Raw genomic sequence first — 17,256 nt, forward strand, 5'->3', positions numbered from 1 at the left:
GTGTGGAGGAACCAACGCGTTGCACAGCAGAGACCGACGTGGCAAACCCGAACCTCCTCTCCATGGGACGTCATCAGAGCGCGACTTAAAGCCAGCAGACTGCACAGTCGCAGTTTGACACGACACACACACACACAAACACACAAACACACACAAACTTTTATCAATGAGTAAAGATATCATTCTCACCTATGATGAAAAAAAACGTAAGGGAAAGGAATTGTTTTTTGTTGAATCTTTTTATTTTACAAGGAAAATATTACAACCATAAATGCAAATGGTCATCCCAAAAAACTAATTTTTACAAAATATGAAAGACAGAAAAGCTATAAAAACCTTGGAATATTATAACATATTACAAACAACTATATGATTTAATAATACCTATAATATATAATATTAATACCCCTTATGTGTATTTGTTTGTTTATTTGTTAATTGTCTGTTCATTGTATGTAGCCTATGTATATGTGTATAAAATAAAATAATAATAAAATAAAATATCAGTGAGTAACTTTATTGTTCCTTCATTCATTATTGATTATATGAATTATTGATTGCACTCATTCATCATTTTATCATTAGTGTCTTTAGATATCAATACATTTGATCAGGGATCGTATTATTGATCATCTGAAACCTCAGTTATTAACGTATCACGTGTTCACGAACATATTTACTTGATCAATTATTCTGTTATTGGATATATTCATGCCCAACTATTTTATTAATACATTTGATCGTATTGTGAATCACTTTATTAACAGTATTCATTTAAATTAATGTTTTATATAGACCTAATTGTGTCTGAAATCACATCATCATCGTCATCATCATATTTTATTAATTATTATAGCACCGTGTTTATTCTTGAACATATTATTTTCTTTATCAATTATCAATTATATTGGATATATTCATGATTAATGTCTGTATTAATGATCCTATTGATAACTTTTATCCATCCATCCATCCAGTTTTGGTAAACTTTTATGTTTTGAATATGTGCTATATAAATAAAGTGGATTGGATTGGAAAGTTGAGTTCAGTTGATACCAGAAAATAATTTTGTCATGTAAATGTTTGATTATAACCTGCAGTGTTTCTTTTGTGTTCTGATATGTCCAGTTCTGCTCTAAACTAAAGGCACATACTGGTATTTAAAAGTAAAAATAGAATATTAATCTATTCTGATTGATGACGATTACTCTTAATGACTCGATGTTAAAGCCTTAATCGATTTGTCATGAGACTAATAGCACTGGATAATTAGTTATGACAGAACAATCTGTTCTACCCAAAAGGCAAAAAGTTTATTTTCCACATCACTAATAAACAGACAAACTCAAACTGACTGTACAGTGTAAAAATAGAAGAGAGGGAATAAACACGTAAAAGTATAACTGTATGGGGGTTTGTGGGCGTGGGGGTAAGGGTGGCAGGTTTCCACAGCTGTTCACTGAAAATAATATTATTACATTTTCACATTGTGCTCACAGCTGTAATTAAAAAAGGAGAAAAAAAACAACATCATCTGTAACATTAACATTGCTTCAATGCAAAATACTTTACATGCAGCTTTAAGTGTAAATGCTTCTTCATTTTATGTACAAACCACTAAATCCTAATCTGACACACACACACACACACCTTCAAAACATTAATTAATAACATTAACAAAAATGATAAAAACTACTAGCATTCATAATAATCTGTCATTCATATTCATGTGGGTTTATACATGTAACAGCAAGTGTCATGTGTTTGTTTACGGCCCTGAGATCATTAACAACAGCTTTACTGACTCAACTGAAGATTCACCTGCTGCTGCTGCTGCTGCCAAACTCATCTTCAGCTTCACCTGGAGAAACCGAATCAGTTCCCAAAGCAGCAGAAACTATAATAATCTGTAATCTATAATCTATAAATGGAAGAAATTGGAGGCTTCGAGACCAATTAAATCACCTCTGAACATTTTCACTACACTGTGGAACCAGCAGAGGGCGACAGCTCAGCAGCCTCAGTCAACACTTGTTGGGTTTTCTAAAAGGGATAGTTCAACATTTTTTGGCAAATTGGCCCATTGCCATAATCCCTATAGTCATAGCAGTAGGTTTGTTACCTTTAATTGTCGGTGCAAGCTGTTTTTAGAACGGTGGAGCAGCTACGTTAAGGAGACTCATGGGATTTCTTGGTTTCCCTCATCAAACTCATCAAACAACGCTCTGGTGGACAAGTTGTGAGCTGCACATTCACCACACTATGAGATAATAACACAACGTTACCACACAGAGTTGTTTTAGAGGAAAATACAGAGACTGCTTGATGAAAAACTGTCCCTGAAGGCAACGCACATCAGCGGTTTTACATGAATTTCCCTCTAAAACAACTCTGTGTGGTAACGTTGTGTTATTATCTCATAGCGTGGTGAATGTGCAGGTCACAACTTGTCCACCAGAGCGTTGTGGAGTTGTTGGATTGTGTATTTGATGAGGGAAACCAAGAAATCCCATGAGCCTCCGTAGCGTAGCTCTGAGCAGCTCACAGCTCTGCTCCGCCGTTCTAAAAACAGCTTGCACCGACAATTAAAGGTAACGAACCTACTGCTATGACTATAGGGATTATGGTACTGAACTATCCCTTTAAATCAAAAGGTTTTCACTAATTAAAAGGTAATTTAAAAAAAATTAAAATGAAAAATAAAAATGTTGGCATTTCAAAGTTTACCAGTAGCCAGACAACAGGGCTCCCAGTTCTACTGAGGTGTGCACGTTGTTTGGAACAGGTCGCAGGTCGTTTCTGAGCCGCAGCTGCAGGTTCTGGTTCTGGTTCTGGTTCAGATGACGATGCTGTTGCCGCTGCGGGAGCTCTTGTCCTATGAGAGACAAACTCACTTTAGATTCTTTCGCCTCCATCCGACCTTCCCAGATCCCCAATTCTTCTCCCCATCTTCCTTTTCTCCCAGTGTGTGGAACTACTTTATGCATGATTAATTGATATGGATGAATATCAAAATATAAAGCCCTAAGATTGGGGAGGTCATTTTTTGCTGATGTCATCAGCGTCTGTGTAAGAAACTGCCTGTTCATTTGCATCGTAGCGGAGGAGACCAGAGGTACACTGTAAAACTCAAAATCTTTCAGATTTATTTGTCTTATTTCTCGTCAAAATGTCTCATTTCTAGTCAAAACTAAACTCTTTCCACTTAAAATAAGACTCATCACCTAAAAATGTACTTGTTTTTAGATAATTTTCACTTGTTTCAAACAAATTTTCAATTGAAATAAGTAGAAAAATCTGCCAGTGAAAGCAGGTTTTTTGTGCTCGTAATAAGAAATAAAAACTTGCTCCACTATCAGATTTTTCAACTTAAAATATGCTTGAAAAAAGTTTTTAAAAAAAAGAAGAAAAAAAAAAAGCTACTTTTTAATGTGATGAGTCTTATTTTTAGTATAATTAGATTTGTTTGGACTAGAAATTACATTTTAACTAGAAATAAGACAAATATTCTTGGTAAGATTTTTGTGTTTTTGCAGTGTGGGATGTGGAGTCAGAAATAGATTTGTCAAACATTATTTGTTTCACCATTTCAATCATTTCTTTTTAGATGTGAATCTAAAATGTGAAGTCTGAAAATACATTTGTTCAATTCTGAATAATTTGGGGTATTTTTATTGGGGGGGGGACAATTCATGTTTTTCAGAAATTAGGGGGGACATGTCGGGATCTGCACCCACGTCAGCAGCACAACTGGACTGGACTGACTGTGCGTTCACACCAAAAGCTTACAAAGCGTCAAAACGCCGAAAGTCAATTCATTTTCAATGAGAGCCCGGCGACACTGAGCGTCCAAAGCGTCACCGCGCTTCCAAAGCTTCACCAGATGAGAAGTTGAGCCCTGGTTAACTTTAGGGTAGGTGTTACAGTCAATTTTGTACTGTCTCTATTGTCAATTAATGAGTCATGTTTCTTGGTTTTAACTTGTATTCTTGTTAAATAAACATTTGATCAAAAAATAGGGTAATTAGCTATGACCTGTCAGAATAGAGATGTCCGTCGGCTGCCTTTTTTTTCCTTTTTTTTGTCCTTCGGCTCCCCAATGACCAGCGCAATCAAACTTCAGTCACGTGACGAGCGACCAAAGCGGCTGAAAATATTTGCCGTTTTTGGAAGCTGTCTTGTCTGAAGCGCACGACCCTCGAGCGTTTTTGACGCTTTGGAAGCTTTTGGTGTGAACGCACAGTAAGTCAGAAGCAGCTAAAGCAGCGAGTGTCTTACGTTGTAGCGTTGTTTCTGCCCCGGTTCGTATTCGGTGTAGCTGGGGGGTTTTTCGCCCCAGCCCCCCCCTCCTCTCCTCCCCCCTCCTCCTCCTCCTCCTCCTCTCCGGCTGCTGGCGTCGTCGTCCACCGAGCCCCAGGAGCCTCGGCGGTGGCGGTGCGGGGCGGGGGGCGAGTAGTTTCCTCTGGACCGGCTGTCGAACAGGTCGTCTCTGGACCGGGAGCGCGGCATGCCCCCTCCTCCTCCTCCTCGCGGCCCCCCGCTGTGGTGGCTCCGCGCGTCCAGCGAGTCCTGGCTGTAGCTGCGATACATCCCTCTGGATCTGGCCGGCGAGGGGGGGCGCCTGCGGTCGTCACGGCGACCGACGCCGAAGCCGCTGCGGCTGCTCTCGCTGGAGCTGGGGGGCCGCGTCTTGGGCGCGGGCGGCGGCATCCGGCTCATGTGCTGCTCCTTTATCGGCGGCAGAGTGATGAGGCGACGCTCCACCGGGCCGTCGTCCAGCGCCGAGATCATGCTGGGGGGGCCGGGGGAGAACGGGACGTTGACGGGCATGTGCTGCCCGGGGGGGGGCATCTGCTGCATGTGCTGGGGGGGCATCTGCTGCATGTGCTGGTGGGGCGGAGGTTGGGACTGAGAGGGAGAAAAAACAAAGAAGAACAACACAGATGAAATAAATTCACAACCACACAGGAGCCAATCAGAGCGTCCGTCACTGTCCTGCAAAATAAACACATGAAACTACAAAGTCAAGAGTAAAAACTATATTATACATAATATATTATAACTAGAATATTTCCAAAAATTTTGAGAGGGCCACGGAAGCTATGGCCGGTTTTGCCATCTCTGTCAACATGGGAATCAAACCCACGATCTTAAGGTCAAGACAGAGCTGATCAGACAGACACATGATCATCTTTCTATAAGCACTGATATGGAGGAGCTGTAACCACATTAGGTTACCTGTGTGTGTGTGTGTGTGTGTGTGTGTGTGTGTGTGTGTGTGTGTGTGTGTGTGTGTGTGTGTGTGTGTGTGTGTGTGTGTGTGTGTGTGTGTGTGTGTGTGTGTGTGTGTGACTATGAGCTGCATCCTGTGTCGGTCTGATTTAGCTGTGTGTCTGTGTTTGTAAACATTTAAACGAGCGCCAGGTGGATTGTTTATGAAGTTAACGAGCTCTGGCCTGAGGATCAGACGTTACCACGGCAACTTGAGGTGGTTGCCAATGACGATAGGGCCCCCCCAGGCTGAGACAGACAGAAACGTCGAGAAAAAGAGCAATTTTCTGCCTCTGCACCGGTCTCACATTTAGGCTTACTGTGACAAAACGGTAACTCCTATCAGAAAAAAACACAGATCAACGTTGCTCTAAGGACTTACTGAAAAATTTGGTACGATTTGGTGTTTCTACAGTAAATATTTTGGAGACACTTGCGAGTTTAAAACAGGGGTCCGTTCTGCTTCTCTCAGAAAATCTTTGTATTGGAGTCAATGAGGAGTAGAGACAGACGTGGCCGCACTTAGAGGCTGATAATTCAAATTCTGTAAGTCTCTCTGATATTTTGAGCACATGGTGAGAGACAGAACAAGTTTGTCTACAAATCTTTGAAAAAATGATGTGTGTAGAGTGTAAATTGTGGCCGGGCCGAGTGTGGAAAGAGAAAAAATCTGGAATTTTACTGGGCTTTCTCCCACTCTAACCGATGATGTCACCCACTCTGACACGAACATTCCGTGCAATACACACCCATTATAATCTCATAATTTCTCCAAAAATGATCATGGTCATTGATCAGGGATTGATCAAAAACTATATGACCTATCAAAACGTGGAATAATACGCCAATACACAAGACTTGTGTCTACTGTTTAAAGTTCAAATGAAGTCTCTAGGTGAAAGTATGCCTGAGCAGTAGACGTTTGTAAAACTCCAATGATTGGTCTTTTTCGCTCTTTTTTTTCCCGCCCGTCCCATTGACTTCAATGCAAAATTCGTAAACTGTTGAGAAAAGTAATAGCACACCGATCCCGATCAGGATGCACGTTTTGATCATTTGCGAATCGAAAATCGTCCGAAAGATGAAAAAATAAATAAGTAGGAAAAAATCCACACAATAAGGGCCTCGATATACTTGCTGTAAAGTACGCGTACGCGAGCTGCCGCGCGTATCCTGCGTCCGTTTGATGCGTATCCTGCGACCGAACGCACATATCGACGCGAGGTGACGCGACGCAGGATACGCGCGGCAGCTCGCGTACGCGTACTTTACAGCAAGTATATCTCGGCCCTAACAGTAGTGCCCGGGCTTAAATCCCGCTAATTAATCAAGTATGTAGAGCTGATTCATAACCAATTCATAATAATGCTGATATTTCTGAGTTTTGACAGTTGTACATCCTCATCTAGACACACATCTGTCCCATATTCAACTGACTCTCCAGAGGGAAAAATATGTTTTTCACTAACCCAAAAGATTAATAATAATAAAAAATGCGTGCCTTATTCCAAAAAGATATTGTTGCAGTTGTTCATTTGTTCTGGCTTTGCTCTCACACAAAAAAAAACTATGGGCAGACCGTAACAAATTTATTATCGACTCTTTCACCATAGATTTTTATTTTACTTTGGGAAAATGTTGTTTTTGGTTTCCATAATTACCCTAAGAAAGAAGGAAAATGTTACTTTTTAATAAATCTGTTTTTATTTCTTGCAAAATGTCATATTCATAAAAGTAAATTTTCTAAGAAAACCCCTTGCTTTTATGTTTTTCAAAAAGAAATGGAACTTTACTTTAAGCTAAACACCAAATGAAAAGGCTTTTAAAACCATAGACTTTTGTAATATGTATAACCTTGTTGTATAATGAACATCACCCCTGGCACATGTTCTCTGTATTTTCCTTGTATACTGTTCCCTGTATACTATTTGTGTCTATGTCAACTCCTTTTAAATAAAGCTGTTGAGAAGAAAAAAAAAATCTGTGAGTTTTGGCCTTTTGTTTAAATGAAAACGGAGCTTCGAGTCACCGGAAACGATCGAAGTAGAGATTTGGAAAAACTCTCTGATTGGCTAGTGTGCCTTTACACCGCCTCCTACCGCCCTAACATGCTCAGCTCTTAACGGTTTTAACGGTTCGTGTAAATGAAGAGTTTTTTGAAAGCGATCTGGAAAAGGCAGCTGTGTAGACGTAGTTCGTACCTGCAGCAGAGGACTGGCCATGTCCATCCCCCTCACCTGGCCCTCCAGGTAATCCAGCATGTGATTGGAGGCCGGTATGTGGTTGCCGTGCATACTGGGAGCGGGCATGCTGTAGGCTGAGGACTGAGGCGGGGGGAGGGGCATCGGCTTCATGGGGAAGCTCTTTCCTGAAGCAGATCCTGGAGCAGCAGAAACAGAGTGGATGAAGTGTGAGGGTGTTAAAGGGAAATTGGCCCATTGCCATAATCCCTATAGTCATAGCAGTATAGGTTTGTTAACTTTATTTGTCAGTGCAAGCTATTTTTAGAACGGCGGAGCAGAGCCGTGAGCTGCTCAGAGCTACGCTACAGAGGCTCATGGGATTTCTTTTGTTTTAGAGGGAAATTCATGCAAAACCGCTGATGCACGTTGCCTTCAGGGACAGTTTTTCATCAACAGTCTCTGCATTTCCCTCTAAAACAACTCTGTGTGGTAACGTTGTGTTATTATCTCATAGCGTGGTGAATGTGCAGCTCACAACTTGTCCACCAGAGCGTTGTGGAGTTGTTGGATTGTGTATTTGATGAGTTTGATGAGGGAAACCAAGAAATCCCATGAGCCTCCGTAGCGTAGCTCTGAGCAGCTCACGGCTCTGCTCCGCCGTTCTAAAAACAGCTTGCACCGACAATTAAAGGTAACGAACCTACTGCTATGACTATAGGGATTATGGCCAATTTGCCAAAATGTTGAACTATCCCTTTAAAGCCACATGGTGTGTGTGTGTGTGTGTGTGTGTATGTGTGTTACCTGAGTAGAGCAGCGGGTTCATCTGGGAGGATGCGTTGCTCATGGGTCCGTAGACCGGCTGTCCTCCCATCCAGGGCGCCATGGCCCTCTGAGCCTCCTTCATCATACGATGCTGCATCACGGCTGAAAGACGAGGAAACAACATCATCATCATCATCATCTGGTTAAAGGACAATTCCAGGCGAATTCAACTCTGGGGTGTATTTTCATATCATTTTAGGTCTAAAAGAATGAATCTGAAGATTTTCAGTTTAATTGCTCCTGTTTAGCGGTAGTTGCGTCTGTCCCCGCATCCCCACGGCAACAATGAATGGGAGTGGATGTAAGTTCCGCTGTTTAGGCTGTTTCCATCCCTCAAAGCCGCAATTTTTTTCCACAGACAGCGTCAGATGGCTCCTCAAACATGCACCGAGAAGTTTATTTACTTCAAGCAAGCCGGCATGTTTGTAAAACTAGATCTAATTCAAAGTCTCCCGGAGTCTCGCGCGAGACCCAGTTGCCGTGCTGGTGTATTCAGGCGCAGTGGGAAAAGCTACCGTTTGTGTCATAAACACAGGAATATCAACTCTTGACTTGCTTCAAGTAAAAAAAACTTCTCGGCGCATGTTTGAGTAGCCACCTGACGCTGTCTGTGGAAAAAAATGTACACTTCAAGCAAGTAAAGAGTTGATATTCCTGTGTTTATGACACAAGCGGTAGCTCCTACTACGCCTGAATACACCAGCACTGCAACTTCGGGCTCGCGCGAGACTCCGGGAGACTTTGAATTAGATCTAGTTTTACAAACATGCCGGCTTGCTTGAAGTAAATAAACTTCTCGGTGCATGTTTGAGTCTCCACCTGACGCTGTCTGTGGAAAAAAATTGCGGCTTTGAGGGCTGGAAACAGCCTAAACAGCCTAAACAGCGGAACTTACATCCACTCCCATTCATTGCTGCCGTGGTGACGCGGGGACAGATGCAACTACCGTAAAACAGGAGCAATTAAACTGAAAATCTTCAGATTCATTCTTTTAGACCTAAAATGATAGGATAATACACCCCAGAGTTGAATTCGCCTGGAATTGTCCTTTAATCATGAAGCCTCACTTATTCATATGTATTTGTTATGTCCCAGTTTGGGAAAAATTCTGGAGAGAGGTTTTCCAAACTCTGTCCACAGTTCTCAACCTCGACCTTACACCTCCTGACCCTCTGATCGCTCTCTTTGGCCTAACCAGAAGAGATGATTCTCATTTGACTTCATATAAATCCCATGCATTGTGGTTTGCTTCTCTCCTGGCCAGAAGAAAATCCATTACTCAATCCATAACTCATACAAAAAGGTTTTGAATGTGTGAAGACCTTTCCTCGAACACTTTAAAAGTCTTGCTACACAATAGGATACCATTTGTGCTATCCTATCTACTCTCACATGTCATGTAAATCTCACTCACCTCGACAACTGATGACAGGAAAATTCTTTACTCTTATTCTATCCCTGCTTTCAACCGCTCCCTCTCATGCATGACTCACCCAGATAACTTTGGTGTCATTACAAGTGGTTGTGATGAAATGAGCTCCAGCCGAGAGGCGCGTATATCCGTATAATGGAGTCTACAGGGCAGCAGAATGCAGCCTCTAAATAACACATTATCTGCAGAGAAACTCCTTCATTTCACCAATATTTAGTTCTGATAGGCTAGTGCTATTCCCCTCTGAGTCCGGGGTTAGCTGTTATCAACATCCGGGGTCTGTAGGTTGACCTATTGTGTGTTTGCGACTTGTCAGAACAAAATGAGCAGCTGGATGAAGTTCAGCTTCCACAGGCTTCCTCTCCTCAACCTGGACTCACTAAAGCTCCGGCTAGTTGAGATTAAAATGGACCCGAATGCCGAAGCAGAATGATTATTATCAGAATGAGCCGCGCCACGGCGCTCAGAGATGACATCATCCAGGTCAGAGGTCATTGCACTGCAAAAACTCAAAATCTTTCCAAGAATATTTGTCTTATTTCTAGTCAAAAATAAACTCTTTCCACTTAAAATAAGACTCATCACCTAAAAATGATCTTGTTTTTAGATCATTTTCATTTGTTTCAAACGTATTTCACTTGAAATAAGTAGAAAAATCTGCCAGTGAAAGCAGGTTTTTTCTACTTATTTCAAGTGAAAATATGCTTGAAAGAAGTAAAAAGTGTCTAAAAACAAGCTATTTTTTAATGTGATGAGTCTTATTCTAAGTATAATGAGATTTGTTTTGACTAAAAATAAGACAAATATTCTTGGTAAGATTTTGAGTTTTTGCAGTGTAGGTCAACCTACAGACCCCAGATGTTGATAACAGCTAACCCCGGACTCAGAGGGGAATAGCACTAGCCTATCAGAACTAAATATTGGTGAAATGAAGGAGTTTCTCTGCAGATAATGTGTTATTTAGAGGCTGCATTCTGCTGCCCTGTAGACTCTATTATACGGATATAGTAATTTCGTCGGAAGTTCATCTGGTCACTTATGCGTCTTTTAACAACAACCTGTTTTCTACCTTTCTCTGGACAGCAGCACTGCTGTGGGCAGCAGGGGCAGCGGACGTAGCAGCAGCATTTCTGAGGGCAGCACTGGCAGCAGCAAACGCCCAAGAGGATGATGAGGAGAACGGCTCCGATGACGATGAGCAACACCGTCAACCAGTCTGACAGAGAGAGAGAGAGAGACAGTGAGTGTGTGTGGACGCACTGCAAAAACTCAATATGTTACCAAGAATATAATGTCAAGTGAAAATTAGCTTGGAAGAAGTACAAAGTGTCTAAAAACAAGCTACTTTTAAATGTGATGAGTCTTATTTTAAGTATAATGAGATTTGTTTTGACTAGAAATGACATTTTGACTAGAACCCTGAAAATGAGTTACACTCTGGAAAAATAACCCAAAAATGTAACCCAACAGGTTGGGTTATTCTTTTTTGACCCAACTCTTGGGTTGAATATTCAACCCAAGAGTTGGGTTGTGCTAACTACAACGCTGGGTTATTTTTAAACCCTTAACCCAACAAATGGGTTACTCAGTGGAGCAAGTTTTTCTTTCTTACAAGCACAACTGCCTTCACTGGCAGATTTTTCTACTTATTTCAAGTGAAATAAGTTTGAAACAAATGAAAATGATCTAAAAACAAGTTGATTTTTAGGTGATGAGTCTTATTTTAAGTGAAATGAGTTTAGTTTTGACTAGTAATGAAACATTTTGACAAGAAATAAGACAAATATTCTTGAAAAGATTTGGAGTTTTTGCAGTGCAGAGGGAGAAACTAGAGCTGGAGGAGAATGAATAGGAGAGTAGCTACGTTTGTTTCTTACGGTAGACGATGAGTTTGATTTCTTTGTCCGAGTCGCCGCTTGTGTCTCCTGCAGCGTCCACTTGGCAGAAGTAAACCCCGTTGTCGTCCCACATCAACTCAGTGATCGACAGGTCGGCGTCTACACAAACACACAGACACCACAGGTCAACCACAACCCTCTGGCTTTGTTTAAAACCACCGTCCACTCGGTCTGTTTGGTAGAAAACCAGGGAAACCAGGATCTTGTATATTTCACGTTTGCATGAATGAACTCACTGTTTTCGATGGTGATCCTGCGGTTGCGGTATTCCGCTCCCAGCGACGGCTGGCTGGATCCTCTCTTCTGGATCACTGTGCGAACTCTCCGCTGACGATCCGGACAGTCGTTGGACGGGTCCTGTCCCAGCTGCAGCGCCGACTGGTACGCTGCAGAACCACAGGGAAAGTTTTATTATTAACACCATAAACGATCGTCAGCATCAAACACATGAACTCTCATAGATTGGATTTCTATCCTTCGTGGCTTTAGGTCTGGACGTCAGAGAGCAGCTGCATCAACGTCTCAGTCTGGACCAGTTGTCTGCTGCCTCAGGTATTTATGATGGTGATTTGCATAAACTAAATTCTACTTATGAATTGAATTCCTTTATTGTCATTCATACCCAGGTATAAACGAAATTTAAATGCAAACCTCCATGTGGTTAAAAACATCAATGAAGATAAAAAAAAGAAAGACACACAAGCAACAACAACAGAACAATAATAAAATTCAATATTGCACAGTCCTCTAAAGTGCAGCAGTCAATTTTAAAGTGCAGTCAGTCAGTGTCAGTGTGGGAGGCGTGTGGCAGTTCTATATGTGTGTGAGTTCAGTTGCCTGATGGCGCTGGGGTAGAAGCTGTTGGTCAGTCTGGAGGTGTGGGACTGTGTTGGACTATAGCGCCTCCCAGAGGGCAGCAGTGAGAACAAACAGTGGCCTGGGTGGAAACTGTCCTGGGTTATGTGTTGTGCTCGTTGTTGGCATCTGGTGTGGTATAGTATGTCGGGGAGTGACGGCAGTTGTGTGTGTGTGTGTGTGTGTGTGTCATTTTCTGGGCTGACTTCCTGACTCTGTCCAGAGCTTTTCTGTCAGCTGCAGAGCAACTGTTGAACCACACTATGATGTTGTATGTGATGATGCTTTGTATGGCACAGGTGTAAAATGTCTGGAGCAGTTTCTGGGGCAGATTGGCTTTTCTCATTGCTCTTAAAAAGTACAGGCGCTGTTGACCTTTCTTCACCAGGGCGGTGGTGTTGGTGGACCAGGTGAGGTCACTGGAAATGTGTGTTCCGAGGAACTTAAAGTCACTGACCCTCTCCACTACATCTCCTCTGATGTGGACAGGGGCAGGGTCTGTTCTCTTCCTGCGGAAGTCAATCAGCATTTCCTTGGTTTTGGAGGAGTTGAGGGCCAGGTTGTATGTGGAGCACCAGGTGATGAGTTTTTGGATGTCGTCTCTGTGAGCAGACTCATCATTGTTGTGGATGAGTCCCACTACTGTAGTGTCGTCAGCAAATTTGACAAAGATGTTGTTGTTGTGTGACGGTGTACAGTGTGTAGCCTACAGTAGTGGACTCAGCACACAGCCCTGGGGGCCCCGTGCTGAGTGTGAGGACTGATGAGTGGTGAGGGCCCATCCGCACTGACTGAGGGCGGTCTGTCAGAAAGTCTCTGATCCAGCTGCAGATGTTCTGGTTGATGCCCAGGCTGAGTAACTTGGACACCAGCTGGCTGGGGATGATGCAGTTGAATGCAGAGCTGAAGTCCAAAAACAGCAGTCTTGCGGTTATACTAATGAAGAATGATCAGATGAAAGGCAATAAATTAAATCATTAATCAGAGTGTCTCTTTGCCATGAAAATAAACTTAAGGAGAGAGGTTGATGTCCGTCCAGCTACGGGACCGTCTCCTAGAGTCGATCCAGCACTGCAAAAACTCAAAATCTTTCCAAGAATATTTGTCTTGTTTCTTGTCAAAATGTCTAATTTCTAGTCAAAACTAATCTCTTTCCACTTTAAAGAAGACTCGTCACCTAAAAATGAACTTGTTTTTAGATCATTTTCACTTGTTTCAAACAAATTTTCACTTGAAATAAGTAGAAAAATCTGCCAGTGAAAGGAAGTGTTTTGTGCTTGTAATAAGGAAGAAAAACTTTCAAGTGAAAATCTGCTTGAAAGAAGTAAAAAGTGTTTAAAAACTTTGTATGTATATGTATAAATATACTTATTTTAGGTATAATGATATTTGTTTTGACTAGAAATAAGACAAATATTCTTGGTAAGATATTTGAGTTTTTGCAGTGAGCTCCAGAAGAAGAAGAAGAAGAAGCCTCTTCTCTCCAGGAGAAACATCAGGGACAGACTGATGTTCTGCAGAAGGTCCAGGACTGGACTGTAGAGGACTGGGCTCAGGTCCTTTTCTGATTGTTTGGAGCGTCCAGAGAAGAACAGGTGAGCGTTCCCATCAGTCCTGTTGTCATGCCAACAGTGAAGCATCCTGAGAGCGTTCGTGTGTGGTGGGGAGAGTGAATAAAGAAACGGTAGAAACAGCTTCTCCCAACCGTCCAAGACACTCCATCACCTTCATGTAATTGTCAATAAAAGCCTTCGACACTTATGAAATCCTTGTTATTATACTTCACTATGTCACAGAAACATCTGAGCAAAACGAGGCTCATTCTCATCACATGTCAACATGTTGGTGTTTATCTCACAGCAGCTCTGAGTCAGAATCCGGTGTCAACGCCTTCATCATCCATGCAAATACTTTTAGATTCTAGTTTCAGGAAGTAGCAGCTCAAAGCTCAAAGCTCCTCCACTTTAATGTGTCGCACCAACAACAAAAGATCAGATAAAAAGGTGTCACACCTGCTGGGAAACTACAAAACAATTAAATGGTACGTTTGTTCACACACACACACACACACACACACAACCACAAACATTCAGTGTGGGGGGCAGTGCAGAGGATCCACAGGTAGATAAAGGTGAGTTCACATATATACACAGAGGTTGTGACGTCCTGCTGAGTTTGACCTGAAGCTGAAACTGATCATTAATTAAACAGACGACGTCTTTATTCACAAATGTATCACCATCAACCAAGAGTTGAGTTCACAGTTCTGCCCTACAAAGACAGAGTGCAGTATCTGTAAAAATGCCAAATTGAGAAAAACTGCTTTTTGTGTTTTTCATTGTCATTGTTGTTTGTTTAAGCATCAAATTATGAATAACTACCAAGTATATAATTGATTAGATAAAGGTGGACTGAATTGAATGTATTTTGTAGTTTGTCTTTCTGACCAATTTTGACAGTTTTATGGCAGATACTGCACTTTTGCCTTGGTTTTGGTGCATAATACTGCATTTCTGCTTGGTATTAGCTACAGATACGGCACTTTGCCTTGGTTTTACTCCGATAGAATCATAGAGTAAATTATAGAATATAGGGAGTACAGTTACTCTTTGCCTTGGTTTCACAGTGCTTTTTTGGATGGACAGCAAAATAAAAAAGCCCAATAACTCTGGGAATTTTAGCAGTACCAATATGCCACACTTCTGATTGGTAAAAAAAAAAAAAAAAAAAAAAGACAAAATGCAGATACTGCACTTTGCCTTCGTAGGGCAGAGTTGGTGGGAGGAGATTTAGAGCCTGGAGACAGAAAAACACCATTGAAATGAAATGGGACTCAGTTTAGACGAAGCTCCAGACACCTACCAGCATAGGTGTGTGTGTGTGTGTGTGTGTGTGTGTGTGTGGTCTCTGACCTGTGGAGTAGAACTCCAGCACCGGGTCCTTGCAGAAGGACTTGAACTTCCATGTGACCAGAACATCCTGCAGGTTTGCCGAGGTGCTGTAGTCACATCGGAGAATCACTGAAGCGAAGAGCATCGTCCTTCGCTCCTGCTCAGGGACGATGACCTGGATACACAGGGACACTGTGGAGGGACACACACACACACACACACACACACACTTTGTTACACTGCTGTCTGTATTATAGATAGATAGATAGATAGATAGATAGATAGATAGATAGATAGATAGATAGATAGATAGATAGATAGATAGATAGATAGATAGATAGATAGATAGATACTCTCCGTATCAGCGCAATCTCGTTTACATTACATTAAGTCGACATCAGGAGATGACGCGACGGTAAATTAATGAAAATAAAATGATGATAATGTACAGATATAAATTTATATTGCAAATAAATTATTTAAATGTGACCATTAGTGCCTAATGTGATACATTACATCACTTATACTATGTAGCCCATCTTTTGAAATAAGATTTACTGTACAAAATTTGATGAATAAAACCAATGATCGTAGACTAGACTAGTCTGAAAATGGCATAGGCCTCTGTGCTGTAAGAAAAAGAAAAAGAAATCAAGAATCGAATCGAATCGTGACCCTAAAATCGAAAATCAAATCGAATGGAGGATTTGGAGAATCGTGACACCCCTAATAGATAGATAGATAGATAGATAGATTTACTTTATTAATCCCGAAGGCAATACAGGTGTGGTCAACTGCTCACAGAAGAATCAGCCACACACACATACAATAAGTCACACACACATACAACACATACATACACATTGGGAATGAATGCAACATGGCGGTGGAGCAGCAGAGACACAGTAGCTGTCAGGACTCAGGAGGCGTGAACAGAAGTGGAGGAGGAAGAGCATCGTAAGAATGAAACAGTGTGTGTGTGAGAGGGTTTCAGTCAAACACACAGTTCATTTTCAAAGTGGCAGAACCAGAAAAACAGGTGTGACACAGACAAAGGCAGGGAAATGGCTTCCTGTGAAACCACCAACCAAACACACACACAAACACACACACACTGCTGTGAAACCTGATGAGTTGAACTATCTTGATTTGAAATAAAGACAGAAGCTCTTAGAAATAAACCTTCCAACTAAAAATCAAAATCAAAAAACATCTAAGGTAATGACATCTAGGCAGGTGACCTGAGGTAAAAGAAAAATCATGAAGGTAAAAAAAAAAAAACCACAAAACTAGAACACTTTCTAGCTCCACAGTTGTGTTAACCTGCTGCTGACAGGCTTTAACTGGTGAGCAGAGGATTGTGGGAAAAGTAGAAGACAAGATAAACATCTTAGAGTCACATAAACAAAACCTGTCATGTGACCGAAACCTGCAGCTCAAGCTCCTTCTTCTACCTCTGTTTTTAATTTAAACATTCACACATATAATTTAATTAAATATATAAGCTATAGGGTTATGTGTATGTGACGGTCCTACCTTGAAGCAGCGACAGCAGCAGGAGGGTCGCCGCAGGGAGACCCCGCATCATGACGACACGCTGCAGGAACAAACCGACTAAAACAAAACCAGCAGCAGAACTGAAGGATTTCTTCTTCAAATGAAATAAAATAAAATAAAAAGGTTGGAGGAAAAAATGATATAAAGGGTCCACACGACGACAGCTCTGTGTTTCTGTTTTCACCTGGACCTACACACACACACACACACACCGCGGCTCCTCGTTGTTATCTCTTCTCCAGGTGAAGATGGACTCGAGGCTCGAGACTCGAGACTTGACTGCGCTCACCTGCGGCCACGCGCCACGCCCCGAAACAACCGGTGACGTCAGCAGGTAAAATTCC

At 41.8% G+C, this 17,256-nt stretch overlaps 1 protein-coding gene across 1 annotated transcript; it reads right to left on the bottom strand.

Moving 5' to 3' along the window:
• Positions 1-2,836: 2,836 nt before the first annotated feature.
• ildr1a (immunoglobulin-like domain containing receptor 1a) lies at positions 2,837-16,940 on the bottom strand (the record flags this gene model as incomplete). The annotated part of the gene is made up of 9 exons (XM_083994842.1): positions 2,837-2,875; positions 4,279-4,884; positions 7,473-7,651; positions 8,259-8,381; positions 10,781-10,927; positions 11,589-11,708; positions 11,846-11,995; positions 15,377-15,547; positions 16,892-16,940. The coding sequence occupies 9 exons, from the start codon at positions 16,938-16,940 to the stop codon at positions 2,837-2,839; spliced, it is 1,584 nt and encodes a 527-aa protein (XP_083850968.1).
• Positions 16,941-17,256: the final 316 nt, after the last annotated feature.

The sequence above is a fragment of the Trachurus trachurus genome (assembly GCF_905171665.1).
Source record: "Trachurus trachurus genome assembly, chromosome: 3".
Lineage (NCBI taxonomy): Eukaryota > Metazoa > Chordata > Actinopteri > Carangiformes > Carangidae > Trachurus > Trachurus trachurus.